The sequence below is a fragment of the Macrotis lagotis genome, chromosome X (assembly GCF_037893015.1).
Source record: "Macrotis lagotis isolate mMagLag1 chromosome X, bilby.v1.9.chrom.fasta, whole genome shotgun sequence".
Classification (NCBI taxonomy): Eukaryota; Metazoa; Chordata; class Mammalia; order Peramelemorphia; family Peramelidae; genus Macrotis; species Macrotis lagotis.
The window spans coordinates 257,032,022-257,050,022 of NC_133666.1; the positions used below are offsets into that span (position 1 = coordinate 257,032,022).

Consider the following 18,001-nt stretch of genomic DNA (forward strand, 5'->3'; position numbering starts at 1 on the left):
CTTCTTTACATTACTTTTCAAATAAAAGTCATAATTGGTATTGTCTACTAAACCTCTTTATCTTATCCTTAACTTTGGTTGTGACTTACATAATATTGGAAGGAAGGGGCACTCGATTTGTGATTTTATTAATGTAGGAAATTCCCTCTATCAATGTAGATTGGTAACTATTTCAAAGTATACAGTCAAGAGTGTTTTAGGAGTCCTGAGAAGTTAGAATAACTTACCCAGGGTGACATGGCCAGTATGTCACTGAGGTGAATCTTAAACCCAGATTTTTCTGACTGAGGATCGCTCTTCATCCACCTTGCCTAAAGTGCTTAGCATAGTTCCTGATCCATATAAAGCATTATACAAATACATATTACCCTTCTCCCTCATCCCCCTGTCACTGTAGCAGTTAATACTTTTTAAAATTTCATTTTAAAAATTACTAAGCTTATGAAAAATTAATATGTCCCTCTTTTTACCTATACCCCCTTTCCAAACTGTGCCCTGATTTATTTCTTTTCTTTATTTTTATTTTTAGGTTTTTGCAAGGCAAATGGGGTTAAGTGGCTCTCGCCCAAGGTCACACAGCTAGGTAATTATTAAGTGTCTCAGGCCAGATTTGAACTCAGGTACTCCTGACTCCAGGGCTGATGTTCTATCCCTTGCGCCACCTAGCCGCTCCCCCTGCCCTGATTTAAAAAAAAAATGTGAATCTCTCTCTCTGCATTTTAAACCTAACACTTCTCTACCAGAAGTGGATGGTTTATGTTTGTTCTTTATTCTTTTGAATTAATGGTAAACCCATTAATGATATGTATTGATCAGAATTCTAAAACCTTTCAATACTGTTTATAATGTTATTATATAGATTGTTCTAATTCTACTCACTAATTCTAAATTGGTTTATAAACCAGTTTTTACCCAGTTTTCTCTGAAATTTTCCATTTCATCTTTCTTATTGTACAATGATACCCAAATTAAATTCATGGTATAATTTTTTTAGTTTCTCCCCAACAGAAGAGCATCCTTTTATTTTTTAATTTTTGACTACCAAGTAAAGAACTGTAAAAATATTTTTGCACATATAGATCCTTCTTCTTTCTTTGGGATATAAACCTAAACTTATAAACTTTTTTCTTACAAACTTTCCTTTCTCAAACTTTCCTATTATTTTCAAGGGCACTATCTCACTAGTCTTCCAGGTGTCATCTTTGATTCTTCACTATTCTTCCCAAATATCCAAACAATTGACAAAATTTGCGATTTCTACTACACATGTCCTAAAATCTCCCTGCTTTCTATTTATATAACTATCACATATTACTATCATAGTTTAAGAAATCATTAATTCTTTTATGCATTATTGAAATAATAACAGTAACTTTCTAATTGTTTTCTTTGCCTTGAGTTTCTCCCTATAATTCATCCTTCATTCAGTTGCCAAAAAAAGTGGATTTTCCTAAAAAGTGGATCTGCCTATAACAACAACCCTTCCCCCCACCCCACCCCACCCCCAAATTTAATAAACCCAAATGGTTTCAGGAAAAAATAGAGTCCTTTGTTTAGCAAATTTATCTCTTTCCAACTTTTCTAGTATTCTTCTACTTTACTCCTCTCTTCACATTACAAACCAGTCACACCAGTTTATTTGTAGATCCTCAAATGTGAAATTCTATCTCCTGTACCTGGATCATCATACTGGATAGCTACAAGTCCAGAATTCTGTTACCTGACCTCTACCTCATGGTTCCTAGTTCTCCTTCACTCTCCAGTTCAAATCCCATCTTCTATGGGAGCTGTTTCTTGGTTCCTCCTGAGCACAGAGACTTGTCTCAGATTACCTTCCATCTACTCTAGATATCTTGTCTTCACCTTTTTATTTGCTTAGATATTTTTTTCCCCCCACTAGAATGTCAGAACCTTAGGACATGGAGCATTTTTGTCTTTCTTTACATCATTAATGCTTGAAATACTGCTTAATATATGATGGTGGTTGCGTAGACATTACTGTTATTGAGTGAAGAGCTAGCTAATTTGCTTTATGAAGACCATCTCTAAAAAGGGATTCATATGCACAGGACCATCCCTAGGTAACATGGGTTGTTCCAAGAGATACTGTGTATTTTTCCATACCATTGTTATCTAAATTAAATCATGTGAAATTGAACAAGGATACACTACAAGAAAGAAAAGTCATAAAGATGTATGGAAGGGTAGGAGGCAGGTGCACATGATTTGACTTGGTGATGGAACTTACTATACACTCTTATATAGTTTTTCATTTTTTTGGTTTTGTTTTATTGTTTGTTGATTTCTCACAAAATCATCAACTTCCTTTAGCTCCATTCTACATTTGAAGGAATTACTTTCTTCTGAAAGCCTTTGAATCTCCTTTTCCATCTGTTCAGTTCTGAATTTTAAACTATTCTTCTCCTCATTGGCTTTTGGATCACTTTTTCCATTTGACTCAAATTAGTTTTTAAGATGTTATTTTCTTTGGTACCTTTTTGTAATTCCTTCACCAAGATGGCTTTTGGTTTTCATGATTTTCCTGCATTGCTCTCATTTCACTTCCCAATTTTTCTCTTATCTTCCTTATTGATTTTCACAGTCATTTTTGAGCTCTTCCATAGCCTGAGACCAATTCCTATTTTTCTTGGAGGCTTTGGAATAGAGAACCTTTGACCTTGTTATCTTCTGAGTTTGTATTTTGATCCTCCATAGGATCAAAGTAATTGTCTGTGGTTGGATTTTTTTCTTCTGAAGTTTGCTCATTTCTCCAACCTGACTTGATTTTATCTGTTAAGATGGGGCTCTGCTTCCAGGGTGGGGGGCACCCTGTCCCAAACTTTACTCAATCTTTTTGTGGGTTCTTCCCCTCTAGAATTTGGTTAGAGTCATCATTCAAAGGTATTTGGAGAGGGCTGACAGAGAGGTCCTGGGAAACCCTGCCTTTACTCTACCATATTGACTCTGCCCCCAGAAAGCTGGTTTTGAGGAGTTCTGTAATTGAAGTCAGCTTATAAAAAGAAAAGGTTTTTATAGGTGGTTGTTAAGAACCAGTGGAATTTAAATAGAGGTATCATTTTTAGAATTATAAATTCTCAAAATACAGAAAGTTAGGGCAAGATAAGGAAGCATTTATTTCTGTAAAGGTAGAGTGAGGAAACATTTCATTTATTAAAAACAAAAAAACCTTTAAAATTATGATCATTTTGTATTAAAATTATTCTTGTGTCCAGGTCAATGTGGTATAATGTAAGCATATGTCACTGCTATGAGTCAGAAGTTCCCTACATTTACTAACTAATGAACAATATAAACAGGATCTTTTTATTTTCTTCATATTCAGTAAATATCCTTTTATTTGTTCCAAAACAAATTTTAAAACTTCAGTGTTGCTCCTTAGTGATAGAATATAGGGATTGTACAACTTTATAGATTATACCTATTTCCTTTAAGTTTTTTTTAAAGCAATACTAGTCTCATTTTTTCTAGTTAACATTCATAAGAAACTCCTCTACTTCTCTACTTTTACTAATTGCTCTTCTCTGAACCTTTTTTAAATTTACTCTAATCCTCCTTATGGAGAAATGGCAAGAACTAAGCATGCTGTTCTAAGATACACTATGGTTTTGTACAAAATAATTTTATTAAAATATATGATAATCCTGAAACTTTATTACTAGTATGTTTACTTGAACTACCTGTTTGGAAAATAGGAAAACTACATAGGATTATAACACATTATTGAAATAGGTGCATTAATGTGGGCAAATCCCCTAATATTACCTATAAATTAGGGATCATAATACTTGTAACACCTACCTCTTATGGGGTATTAATAACAACTTGTAGGTCTTTCAAAGTGCTTTTATACACTCTGAATAAATAAGATCCAGTAAACTAAGTTTTCAGAAGTGGATTTTTGAAAGAACTTTATAAAAGATAATAATTTGCATATTCCTTCTTTGAAGATAGGAAAAGTTGTGTTTTTTATCAGACATGTATAGCCAGGCAATCTAACTATGTGTTTTGTAAAGATTAATTCTTTCAATTTAATCATGTATTATACATATAATTTTTTTTATAAATGAATATATACTTTAAAAATAGTTTTAATTCTTTGCTTTTCCAAAAAAGATGCCTTTCTACCCTAATTTCTTAATAAGAATGCAAATAACTCCAGGAAAAGTGATAAGAAAAATGATACTAAAAATGTTACCAGGTTTTTAAGCCCTGATATACTTACCTCCAAAGAGATGGAATGCTTTTCTGCAAGTTGGTAGGGGCCATTTTGCTGAATTTGATTTCTGAAAGCTTTGCTTTATTTTCAAGTATTCTTTAGTAAAGAATGTTTTTGTAGCATTGTTCAGCTCTAAAATGGAAGCAAAAGGAAGGTTTCAAAGCATAAATTTAAGAAGAGTACAGTGATTATACCAATACAAATATGAAAGTATTAGTATCTTGGTCATTGTTTCAGATCTTTTCCAGAAAGATCATATTATAATTAATCTTTTCTACTTACACAAGAATAATTCCTTAAATTTTCTATCTGTCCCAGATTTAGCAAACCTACTGACCTCCAATTCACTACTGATACTAAAATAACACTTCTTAAAATGACTTCCTCATAATTTATTCTGTTTCATTTCATTTATCAAATGAATCAAAGCTCCTTCAATGGCTCTTCTTTCCCACAAACCCATCTGCATTTTTTGGCCTTCTTTTCAAAAGGTTTGTAATAATTGCTCTTCTATTTTTTCCCTCGAGAATCTCATTTACTCTCATGGCTTCAACTACCTTTATATAAGTTGACTGTCAAATTTCTGTCAAATTTACCTCTCTTCCAAAGTCTTCTAACCTAGAATTCCCATTTTCTCAAATTTCTCTAATCATGTTAAGAAACAAGAGGCCAAAATTATACCCATTTTAGGAAATACCAATTTCTCCCCAAATCCTCCCTTGCCATACCTTTTCCTCCTTTGAAAGGACTAACATTGAAGGAGATGAGGAACTTAAGGAAAACAGAGTGAAGTGACTTGCCAAGGGTTCCAAAGCTACTAAGTACCTGAGGCCAGATTTGAACTCATGAATATGAGTCTTTCTGATTCTAAGACAAGTGTTGTATTCATTGCTGCCCCCAAAGGTAAAACATTTTTAAGTCTCCTAGCATCAAGAAATACAATATGCTTTTCAATTATTTAGATCACTTAAGATGATGAAGATTAGACTGTAGATATTAGAAATCTTAATTAAGACCAAATAGTGAGATAAAGGTTAAAAACTGAAATTGAATGAAGACTTTCCTCTGAGTTTTTGACTAACATTCACTATAGAATTCCATATTATTTTAAGATTTGGTTGGTCCAAATTGCTTAGGATTACATCTAAAAATTAGGATTTTATATATGGTAGGAGAAAGCCCTCTGGACTAAGGAGTTCTACCATAAATTTAGTTTAGAAATATAGATCTCACATCTTAATGAACCCCTAAGTACTGTATCAACCATTGGCCTAGGAATTAGGGGCCCCCCAGCTCTAATACTAGTTCTACTAAACCGGGGGTATGATCTGGGGCAATCTCTCTTTTCTTCTTCTTCTTTTTTTAGTTTTTGCAAGGCAACCAGGTTAAGTGGCTTGCCCAAGGCCGCATGGCTAGGTAATTATTGTCTGAGGCTGGATTTGAACTCAGGTACTCCTGACTCCAAGGCCAGTGCTCTATCCACTGCACCACTTAGCCGCCCCTGGGGCAATCTCTTAAACTCAACTTTTTTCAGGTTTTGCATCTAAAAAGGGTTTTGAACAGTAGTTTCTACTGTCCTTTCCATGCCCATAATTCTATGGGTTTTTAGTCATCTCTTAATTGCTATATATTTATAAACCATCATTATGGCAAGGATATAAGATGGAGACTGAAGCAAAGCATATGTGGGCTACTGTCTACCAGTGGCTCTGAGCCTTCATTATAACAGTAACATTATATTATATATTATATGTTATATATTATATTATATTATATAATTATAATACTATAGCAGTAAGTACTGCACGGTAGCCACCATCTTAGGGCTAGGGAATGGAACCCTAGTTTGGTTCTGGTTTTTATTATTCTGTGATTTTAAATTTTCAGTCATGTTTGATTCTTCTAGAGTTTTACAGACATGGTCCAAAGTGGACTGCTACATTTTTTTTATGTAGTTACATTTGAGTAAAAAACCCCGCAGACTCAAGGACTCTCAACATCTGCACAGTTGCTAGAGTCCTGGGTCTAGAGTCAGGAAGACAGAGTTCAAATCTAGCCTTAGGACATTTACTAACTAGGTGACTAGGGAAGTCAATTTTCTCCTGTTTGCTTCATTTTCCTTATCTGTAGAATTAACTAGAAAAGGAAATTGAAAATCATTCCAGTTACCTTGCTAAGAAAACTCCAAATGGGTCACAATGACTTGGACATGACTGAAATGACTGAAAAACAACATACGGCACTCAAAGAGTTTTTCATATTCCATTTCTCAAAAAATCTTGCAATGTGTCTTAAATTTATTAAGGCAAACCTAGGAGGCCCACAAGGAGTTTTAATGTAAATCTATTATATTAAAATGTACTTTTTTCCTTTAGAGAGGGTGATTCTTAACTTTTTTAAGTGTATCATTGGAATTACTCAAGACAGCAGTTCTCTCTCTTTTTGATAATGCTGATATCATTTTAAAAGATAACACTGTAAATACTTACACATTAACCTAAATGTTACATATTTATATAAGAGAAGTTTTTTTTTTGGTGTTATGGACACTCTGGCACTCAAGTGAAGCCTACAGACCCCTTTTCAGAATAATATTTTAAAATAACTGAAGGAAATGACAAATTTCATGTAGAACTTAGTAAAAATGAAGAAATAATTTTTTAGAGGCAACCAAGATGAGTAGGGAATGGAATTCTAGGCCTAGAATCAGGAAGATCTGGGTGCAAATTTGACTGCAGAAACATATTAGCTATCAGAATTTAGACAAATTACTAACCTGTCTACCTCACTTTCCTCAGTTGTAAAAGGGAGATGATAATGGCATCTACCACCCATAGTTCCTTTAGTGATCAAATGAGATATTTTTAAAGTGTTTAGTAGAATACTGAGCACCATGTAAACACTGTATAAATGCTAAATATGTTATTACTACCTCAACTACCACTACCACTATGCTATCATCAGCACCACTATCATTAAGGATAATAAAAAAATTGTTATGGATACCAGGGAAGATAGTGAAAATGATAAATATTATTTAGTCATCATTCTTTTTCTTTTTTCTTTTGTGGGAGGGTTTTTTTTCCATTATTAATTAATATTCTGGGCTCCCTTTCAATGCACAGACCCTCAGTTAACCACTGATACAGAGATACAGTTTAAAATTGTCCTACACACACACACAAACACACAAATTGATGTTATTATGTAATGCAAGACAGTGGGGTTAAGTGGCTTGCCCAAGGCCACCCAGCTAGGTAATTATTAAGTGCCTGAGGCAAAATTTGAACTCAGGTCCTCCTGCCCCCAGGGCTGGTGCTCTATTCATGGAGCCACCTAGCTTCCCCCTCATAAATTATATTTTCAAAAAATTATAGGAGTTTTAGGGGATTACATATTCACCTACAAATATGAAATGAAATGGTTAAACAAGATTAAAGAAGCAGTCTAATTATGTTTCATGACAATAATATAGCTCATGAGATTATTTTTTCTTTTTAAAAAACAGGCCAGAAGTCCTAGGTTCTTTCATATCATACCCTCAAACAAAGATAACACATTTCTTTGCAAACATATGGCTGTAGTTAACCTGAATATACCTTTAAATAAATACTTAACCTGGAGTTCATGGATAAATTTCAGGGAGATCTCTGAACTTGGATGGAGGAAAAAAAAATCACTATTTCCCAATTGAAAAAAGCAATCCCACAACACAAAAAAGCCTAAGAATCCCTGTTCTATATACATCACTTCCGTGTTGGTAGTATGACTTAAATCTCATAATAATTTTAGTTCAATGCTTAAATCTGACAGTCATAATTTAAAATTAGATTAGCATTATTAAAAACATAGAGTACTATCTTGTGTGATCTGAAACATATGCTAAATTATTATAAATATAGGAAATATCTTAGCACCTGCCTCACAAGGTTGTGAGAATTAAATGATATGAAAAGATGATGATTAACATGTCTTACTTGGTATAGTAATTCTGATGGCAACTTTAAATTTACAATCTCATACACAGACACACACACACACACACACCTTTTTCTTTTAAAATGAATTTGGTCAATATGAATAATCCTGACACTTGGGTGAAAGGTCTTAGTTCATCAAAAATCAAGTTCTTTTGTACTTGAAATTTTTAATTAACATTTTTTTCCAAGTTTACTCTGATATCTATGTCAATATTCTCATTAGAGGTGAACTTTCCAAGGTGACGAGAACACTTCCGATCACAGTGAGAAAATTCTGATCAAAACAAGGGATAAAAGTTTCCTCTGCTGCCAAATCAATTCTCCCTGACATCAGCTGGTGTTTATCAGGCAGTCAGAAGAGGAAGAGAGAATTCTAAGTGATGTAACAAGATCTATTCTTTTTTTTTCTCCCTTTGACCTGCTGTCTTCTATGCTGTGTGATACACAACATTTCATTTGCCAGAGATGGAATTTGTAAAACTCAATCAGGCCAATCAAGAAACTTGTAATTTTTCCATAAACGTCACAAACAGGTGATTTCCCTGGAGAGACTTTGATGATATGCTTTAAAACATCTGTGGGTCTGACCCTGAACGTAGATATGTTTGCTACTCTATTTCAATGGGAACTGTGAATGTTCTTTTATAGGTAGTATTTCGCTCAAGGAGATTATGGTATAATATAGGGCATTTGCAAAAAAGGACTTTACAGGATGTCTAATATATAAACTTGGGAATCAAGGTTAAAAATAAGAAGAAACTGTCAAAAATTGGCCAACAAGCCTTTTTTCACAGTTGATTTGTCCTGGGAGGTGGCAGCTAGGTGGTACAGTGGATAGAGCTATGGTCCTGGAGTCAGGAGGACCTGAGTTCGAATCCAGCTTCAGACACTTAATAATTACCTCACTGTGCGACCTTGGGCAAGCCACTTAACCCCACTGACTTGCAAAAAATAAAATCAAAACAAAACAAAGGATTGTCTTGGGAAATGGTCTTCACATCTCAGATTTTTCTGGTCCCATTTATTTCCCTTATTATACTGATTTTACTATATTCCAAAGGTACTATATCATCTAAAATGTTTCCCACTTCCATGTCTTGACATCTTTTAGAAACACAGAACCTTGGAAATACCAGAAATCATTTTCATTGAGAAATATTAAAAATAATAAAGCAAACTCTGCAAGATTTGTTTTCTGAAAAATTTTTACGTTTCCTTTCTATGATGATGCATTTTATGTTTGAATTACAAACAACTTCATTCATTAACTGTTGATTAGTGACTATCATGCTAGACACAGAGAAGATACTGGTTCCTGTATCTTTCATTCTTTTGTGTTTTTTTTTTCTTGTTTGTTTTTTAGGTTGTAGCAAGGCATTGGGGTTAAGTCACTTGCCCAAGGCCACACAGCTCAGTAATTATTAAATGTCTGAGGTCGGATTTGAACTCAGGTACTCCTGAGTCCTGGGCCAGTGCTCTATCCACTGTGCCACTAGTCGTCCCTTATTCTTCTGTTTTATCAATTCCAAATGACAATTGTAATGTATGGTAAATTTGTAACATCTATCCCTATAGGAACAACTCAAAATACACTGGGGAATAAAATTAAAAAAAAGTCAATTCTAGTAGTATTATTTTCCTTTTGGGATTCATTTTGTATGATCAGCTTTTATTGCAAAATTGTGTCATAATGTCTTAAGTCTGTGTATAAAGTTAAGCATAAAACAGAGTATACTGCTGAGCATACTTCACAAGGATTTGGAGAGGATTTACTAACAAGAAGATACCGCAGATGGCAGGGATATTTTCTCAGGCATGAGAAATGGTGACTAAATTGTAACTAATATTTCATCTACTTTTACATTAAGTCAAAAAAATGAAAGGGGACCTGTTGCTTTTGGACTTTTTCAATTTATTTCACATAAGAACTAGAAAAATAATTTTTCAAGTAATTTAATTTCCACAAAAATGGCACAAAAGAAACTGAATACATATACAACATTCCCTTCCCATAACACCAAATGTGACCTCAAATACATTTGATCTTAAATGTTGTTCAAAAGCTATCAATGACTCCTTATCATTATAGTTAACTAGAGGAAAAAGTTCAAACTTCTTGTTTAGCATTCAAGGCTTAATTCCAACCTACTTATTTAAACTTACCTCTCATTCATTATTTTTCTTTATACAGCACACATTTTAGACCAATTGGAATACACTCCAAAGATTTTTTTCATGTTCATTTGCTTACAATTGTCCCTCTGTCTGACTCAATCATCCTTCACTGTAGAACACCTCTAAATTATCTTAATTTCTTCCTAGCCTTCAAATCCTAATTCCAATGCCTCTTCCATGATGATCTTCCCTAAACTTCCCAAGTTAGGAATTATTTATTTCCTTCTTTGAACTAGCAATAGATTATATATTTAATCACACATTAATGACATATGTATTTAGTGTACATTTATGAATGTAAGAGGCAGTGTGGAGAAGTTAGTAAAATATTGCACTAAGAATTAGGAAGAGGGGGCGGCTAGGTGGCGCAGTGGATAAAGCATCGGCCCTGGAATCAGGAGTACCTGGGTTCAAATCCCGTCTCAGACACTTAATAATTACCTAGCTGTGTGGCCTTGGGCAAGCCACTTAACCCCGTTTGCCTTGAAAAAACCTTAAAAAAAAGAATTAGGAAGACCTGGGTTCAGATTCTATCAGTTATTTGCTAGCTGTATGACCCTGGATAAGTCATTCAAACAGTTTCATCATCTGTAAAGCAAAAGGATTGAATCTGATGAATCTATTTTTTTCTCACCTTTAAATTTATGGTCCTATGATCCTTTATACCAGTGGTGTCAAAGTCAAACAAAAATGGATCCAAATGGACCATATATTGACAACTACAAATTATCTAAATTGTGATGTACTTTTATTTATTTTTATTAAATATTTCCCAATTACATTTTAATCTGGTTCTGTCTGGGTCAGAAGTTTCATGCTTCTGCTCTACTAGATTGTAAAATCCTTGAGGAAAAGAATTGGATCTTATTTCTTTATATTTATCACAATATCTAGAACATGGTACTGGCTCAAAATACTTTCTTAATTTGAATTTGAATCTATATTTAGTTTTTTCCTTAGTATAATTATATTTATTAAGTAGGACTTGAATTAATGGAGATAGAGTCAACAGGAAATTTAAGTGTACAGAACCTGGCATTCCTTGTTTTAAAAATTTGTTTATAAACCTCATTTTAAAAATTCCTTGTTTTAAAAATCTTGAATATCAGTCCAAACTGAGTAGGTCAAAGTGGGAAATGGAACTTTCTGAATTTAGAAATATGTAGCTATTTCTAGAGTATGAATATATTTAAAAATTATATAATTCTTTTTAAAAAAATTAATTTAAATGAATGAATTTATCCATTCTAATATATAATCTATGCTTTTATCTTGAGAAATAGGAAGAGTGTTTGTAATTACTTTGGATTCTCAAAAAAATAGGGGGAATCTGAATAGAATTTAGAGTTGGAACACTCTCAGGAATGTCTTCTTTGACTCTGGGCTTTTTTATACACTTGTTCATCTGTTTTGTAACCTATGATGAGTAGGTACTCTGTTCAATTAATCAATCATCAACCTCTATTAAGCATCTACTAAGAGCCAGGCACTGTGTCAGCTGCTAGAGAAACAAGAACAAATAAACAATCCCTATTTGTATGGCTTTTAAATGTTACTCTGGGAAGCCAATCATACCTACAAGTAGACACAGAATAACTATTAGTATGAAAAAACATAAATAAAATCCAAATATTTAAATCCCTTCTAAGTAGTTTGGGAAGGAAGGGCACTAGAAGCCAGAAGAGGGGTATCAGGAAAGGGATTTGAAATGCATCTTGAAGAGAGGAATCTTAAGAAGTGGAAATGAGGACAGAGTACATTTCAATATGAGAGATGATCAATACAAAGGCATGAGATGGGAGAGGGAGTGTTACATATGAGGAAAAGACTGAAAGCCAGTTTAGTTATTTTACAGAGTCTGGGTGCAGGATGTGTTATTGTATGAGGCTGGAAAGGGAAACTGGGGCTAGATGAAGGGCTTTATTGTTGATTCTAGAGGTAAGAAGATATAACTTGAGTTTCCCAAATAATATGGACAGATCTGTATTTAAGAAAAATCAGTCTGAAAGTAGCTGTATGAGCAATGTATTTCAGTAGGGTAGATCTCAAATCAGGGAGATTAGTTGAGAAGTTACTGAAATAATCTAGGTGAGAAAAGATGTGGGCATGACCCAAGACAGTGGCTGTATGAGCAGAGGAGGCTTTGGGCTTTTTTTATTTTGCAAGGCAAATGGTGTTAAGTGGCTTGCCCAAGGCCACACAGCTAGGTGATTATTAAGTGTCTGAGCCCGGATTTGAACCCAGGTACTCCTGACTCCAAGGCCTGTGCTTTATCCACTACGACACCTAGCCACCTCCAGAGGAGGCTTTGAATGAGAGATATGTTGTATGAGTGGAAATGGTAAGATATGGCATCTGACTGAAGAGTGAGCAGTCAAAGGTATAACTGATGATATGAACCTGAGAGAGTATGATGATGGTGTCTGCATCATAAATATGAAAGTCTGGAAGAGGGGTGGGTTTTGGAGGGAAAGAAAATGTATTCTAATTTGGACTTGTTGAGTGTGAGATTTCTCTGGAACATACAATCTTAAATGCTCATCAGGCAATTGTTGATGTGGGACTAAGGCTCAGGGGAGAAACTTGTTATGGATCTATGGATATGAGTCATTTGAATACAGATAATATGCTCAGGAACAGTCAAGGCAGAAAATATAGACAGAAAAGAGAAGTTTCAGAGCCAAGCCTTGGAGAATGCCCACCATGAGTAGGTGTCATATAGATGAACATCAAGGAAGACTAAGGAGTGCTTAGACAGGTAGGAAAACAAGGAGACAATATTTTCACTAAAATTCAGAATGAAGAGAGAATGAGAGTACTGCCAACAGTGTCAAATGCAGAAGAGTAGACAAGAAGGATGAAGTCTGAGAAAAGACTGTCAAATTTGGCAAATTTCCAGTTTCTTTGGAAACATTGGAAAGAAAAATTTCAGTTGCATGATGATCAGAGGCCATACTGCAAAGGGCTAAGGAGAGGAAATGGAGGCAAATAAGTGAAGGTAGCAGATAAGCTTCTCAAGAAGCTAACTGGCTGGGGGGGGGGAGGGGAGAGAGAAGTGAGAGAGAAAGAGACAGACACAAAGACCCATAAAGACAGAGACAGAAAGAACGGCTGTGATCAAGTACACATGTAGAGTAGAGCTAGGAGGAACTTTCAAAACCACTGAAAATAAGCCCTTAAATAAACAGAAGATAAAACAAAGGCCTGAGAAGTTAAATTGCTTCTACAAAGTAGAGAACTAGTAAGGGGTAGAGCCAGGGTTTGCATTGCAGTCTTGTGATTCTAAATCTGATTCTTCTGTTTTTATCCTGCTTAGGATTCTCTCTATTATTCAGTGTTTCAGTAGATGAGAATGTATTTTACTGTCAGAACTAATTAATAAGATCTAAACTTCTGTTAAATTAGGATTTATTTAATGTCCTGCTAACTTTTAATTTCTTGCTCTGAATTTTTTCTACAATCAATATCAAGTAAATATTTTAAGTGTAAGAAAGGAAAACATACATGTGCCTATTATTTATCAGGTCTATGTTAAACACCTAACAAATATCATCTCTTTTGATCCTCACAAACACCCTGGGAAGTAGGTGCTATTATCATTGCCATTTTACAGATGAAGAAACCAAGGCAGACAAGAGTACCAGAAAAAATTTTAAGCAGACTGGTTTTAGAAAAACATGGAAAGACTTACATGAAGTACCAAAGTGAAATAAGCAGAACCAAGAGAACATTTTATGCAGTATCAGCAATATTGTTTGAAGAATAATTGTGAATGACTAAGTTATTCTGAGAACTATAAATATTCAAATCAAATACAAAGGACCTATGAAGGCAGATGCTATTCACTTCCAGAAAAAGAACCTACAAACAGATGTATGAGTAGTATGTTTTTAAATAAAGTATGGGGTGGGAAGGGAGGGAGACAGTTCAGAACTTAAAATGTAACAAAAAATAAATTTAAAAAAATTTGCTCAGGATCACACAGTGTCTGAAATTGGATATAACGCAGGTCTTCCTGACACCCCAGGCTCAGCTCTCTAGCCACTGTGCCATTTGGCTGCCTAGTATAATATAGCTGAAAGAATATGGGTTTTAAGCCAGGAAGAGCTGAGTACAAATCCCACTTGTGGTAGCTGGTCACTTAATCAACTCAGTTAGCCTCTACATAGTCATAGATGATCGATACCTGAATATCTACCTTGTTGGAGAGAGTTCTCAAACTGATGAATATGTAATCCTTCATGAATTCATGACATTTTAAAACCAGAAAACTGATACAGAAAAGCCATTCATTTTGGTTGTCATGATTTACCAGAGCTTTTTGTTAGACAGGACTTAAGATATATCACAGAGATGATAAAATGTAGTGGAAGTTCCACTCAATTTTAGGACTCTACCTTGGGCCTCTTCTGTCATGCCTGGGATGAGCCTAGTCCATCAAGCTGGCCGGGAAGCCTGCTTCTGCTTCTCCCCCTCCCCCATTTTCCTGCCATTGTTACTACAGCAAATTCCAAACAGGATACAGCAAAGCTCATGTCTGGAAAAAGCTAAACCATTTAGCTTTCATATTCCTGCAGTGGGGCAACTCTGATCTGATTGGTGAGAATCTATTATCTGTCCTTGAGTCCAGATTCCTACCCATGCTTTGTCCTAGCCATCATCTGCTTGCTACACCTTGCTGCTAGTGATTCATGCCTTCAGAGACCATGTTCTCCCTTCCTCATTTCTACCTCTTGCTCTGGGAAGAGTAATCAAATCAACATTTTTCATTCTTTCTAAAAAGGAAAGGAGCTCTCTATATAGACACTGAATGTTTGTCATTAAATTTAAATAAAAGGAATTAAATTTTGGTTTCTAAAATGAATCACATTTTTCAGAAAACAAACAACTATGAATAGTAAAGCAATTCATAAAAAGGAAAACTTTATTTTAAAATTAAGAAATACTTTAAATAACTTTAAATACTTTAAATAACTAAACAACTCATTTTATAATGAGAGGTTATAAGCAAGCCTTTTTGTAACATATGAATTTAAGTCTCCAAATGGATAATGGAGAAATGTATAGTTTGAAGTTTTATATTATGTTATGGTGCTCTGAACAGTGTGTATTCTTTTTCAAGAATTTTTCTTCTCTTACAATTTATGAAATGTTTTTAAATTTATGTGTGCATCTTTGACAATATACTTTTCTCAGGATTAAATAAAATAGTAAAATTACCTGTCTGGAAAAAGACTCTGGAAATGATTGTCCGACACAATGGACAGGGTGTGCTTGTTGGGTTGTCTTTGGCGAGGGTCCGGAGGCAAGGTTCACAGAAGATGTGGTGGCAAGGGTAGCACATATATGGGTTGAAATAAACATCAAGACACACTGCACAGATGTAGCTTTCCTTTTCTTCTGTACATTCATTGTCATCATCTGTACTCACATCATTATTCAAAGTCTACGAAACAAAAACAGAGGGAGGCCAAGCTATTTAGATCAGCATTAAAAAAAGTTTAGAAACAATACAGAAAATGAAGGTTTTCTATAATATAAATGAACAACCTTTATGATAGTTGTAGATCTGCAGTATTTCTAGAATTAGTGGTAAAAAAATTTTTTCAGAGGAAAAGAGGGAAAAAAAGAACAAGAAATTTATATATCTAAGGAACAAAAACATCTAGGCAGGATGGAAAAGTGGATGAAATCAACTGAAGCCAAAAATGTATGTTCCTATGAACATATTTCTATCCAAACTACTGAAATTTTATTCACAAATCTTAGAAATCATGAGCATTACAGTTCTTTTAATACAACTTAAACCTATTCAAATTAGTAGACTGTCACAAGGGTATGTTGACATAGCACTTTGTTTTGCATATCTATGACACTTGAACTAGTGTGTAGAATAGTCATCCATCTGTATTTTTTTCTTACCCATCTAGACTCTAACTTTTAGGAAGGTTAGGATTTAAACTGTCTCACTGTCTCACAGCTACTTAGTAAATACTTTTAAAATATAAATTAAATTAGTAGTTTGGTAACCAAATAAAATCACATCTCCTGTTCTATAAAGTATTTCTACTTTATAGTTGCATATCCAGAGGAGGACAAAGGGAATACAAGAAGGTGTCAACAAAAATTGCATGGCTTTCTGGTCTAGAAGCTATGTTGCTGCTATATTATGTGATGTGAGAAGCCATGATATTTTTGAGCTTTTCCCCTATTTTCAGAGATTTATCATGTTGGGTATTTCAGCAATGGCAATCATTTTTGCCCTAGCCAGGAAAAGCAAAAGATTTCAGAGGCTACTAGAAGATTGTTATTTCTCACTAGATCAAAATGTTGGAGACAAATGAGGATGAGTAGATAATAATCTGAAATTTTAGTGTGTTTTGATCATAATATTATCAGTTATTTGAAATGCAAAAGAAAAAACAGATACAATTGTAATAATGGACTTCAAGAAAGAGATGAAAAAATCAGTATGCTCTTGCAGATCTTGAGTTAAATTTTAATTATTTAACAACTGATTATTCAGTTTGTGAATTATCCAAGTGTGTTTTCCTTCTCTTTAAATTCCTTTGAGTATCTATTTCTTTTCCCCTTTATCAACAGCACTCTTTATCAGGGGTATAATTGTTAAGAAGCAAAAAGAAAACCGCAACTTGAGCTTTTTTAAAAATCACTGGCTGAGTGATGGAACACTATTGCTCTATCAGAAACCAGGTGGGATGGGAATTCTGGGAAGCCTGGAAGGATTTGCCTGAACTGATGCTGAGCGAGATGAGCAGATCCAGAAGAACATTGTACACCCTATCAGCAACATGGGGGCGATGATCAACCTTGATGGACTTGCTCATTCCATCAGTACAATAATCAGGCACAATTTTGGGATATCTGAGATGGCAAATAGCATCTGTACACAGAGAAAGAATTGTAGAGTTTGAATGAAGACCTTTAATTAAAAAAAAACACATGTTATCTTACTATATAATTTTTACTATCTCTTATATTTTATATTTTCCCTTAAGGATATGATCTCTCTCTCTCTTACCATATTCAACTTAGATGTAAAAACTAACAGACTGCTTTCTTTTGGGGGAGGAGGGAGGGAGGCAAGATTAGGGGAAAAATTGTAAAATTCAAAATAAATCAATTAATTAATTAAAAAAACACTGGCTGAGAAGTAGTATTTTTTTGTATATGACAATTATTATCCAAGATATCCAACTGGTCTATTAGACCTGACAATCAAAAGTAGGTCATCATACTTTTCACAGAACATTAATGGGTATATTAGACCCTTGGAGGAAGTTCATTTGTTAAATGGAGTTTCAAAAAGTCATTTTTCACATAGCTCTGTATCTATGCAAAAATGCAACTTTTTCTTTCAAACTTTATATTCAAAACAAATCTAAAATAGTTGGATCTCTGAAATGTTCACAAGGCATCAGAATCTGTATAAGACTGGTCAACAGAAAGATGTAGTGATGAGATCTCTCAAAATTACTTGACCATAAAGTCATTTTAGCCAAAAATCTGAATGTGGCAGAATGGAAATTAGAATGATCATCAGTCTAAGGCACAAACTATGGACAATATATACCTCAAGACACAGAAA

At 34.2% G+C, this 18,001-nt stretch overlaps 1 protein-coding gene across 4 annotated transcripts in view; it reads right to left on the reverse strand.

Moving 5' to 3' along the window:
- The window catches only part of RNF180 (ring finger protein 180), a 253,819-nt gene that overhangs the window by 43,285 nt on the left and 192,533 nt on the right, over positions 1-18,001 (reverse strand). For all 4 annotated transcript variants that reach the window (XM_074201759.1, XM_074201758.1, XM_074201761.1 and 1 more), the window contains 2 exons: positions 15,613-15,838; positions 4,244-4,369 (listed from right to left, as the gene is read on the reverse strand). In XM_074201759.1, coding sequence (XP_074057860.1) covers positions 4,244-4,369; positions 15,613-15,838 — 352 coding nt within the window. The remainder of the gene's footprint in view (positions 1-4,243; positions 4,370-15,612; positions 15,839-18,001) is intronic.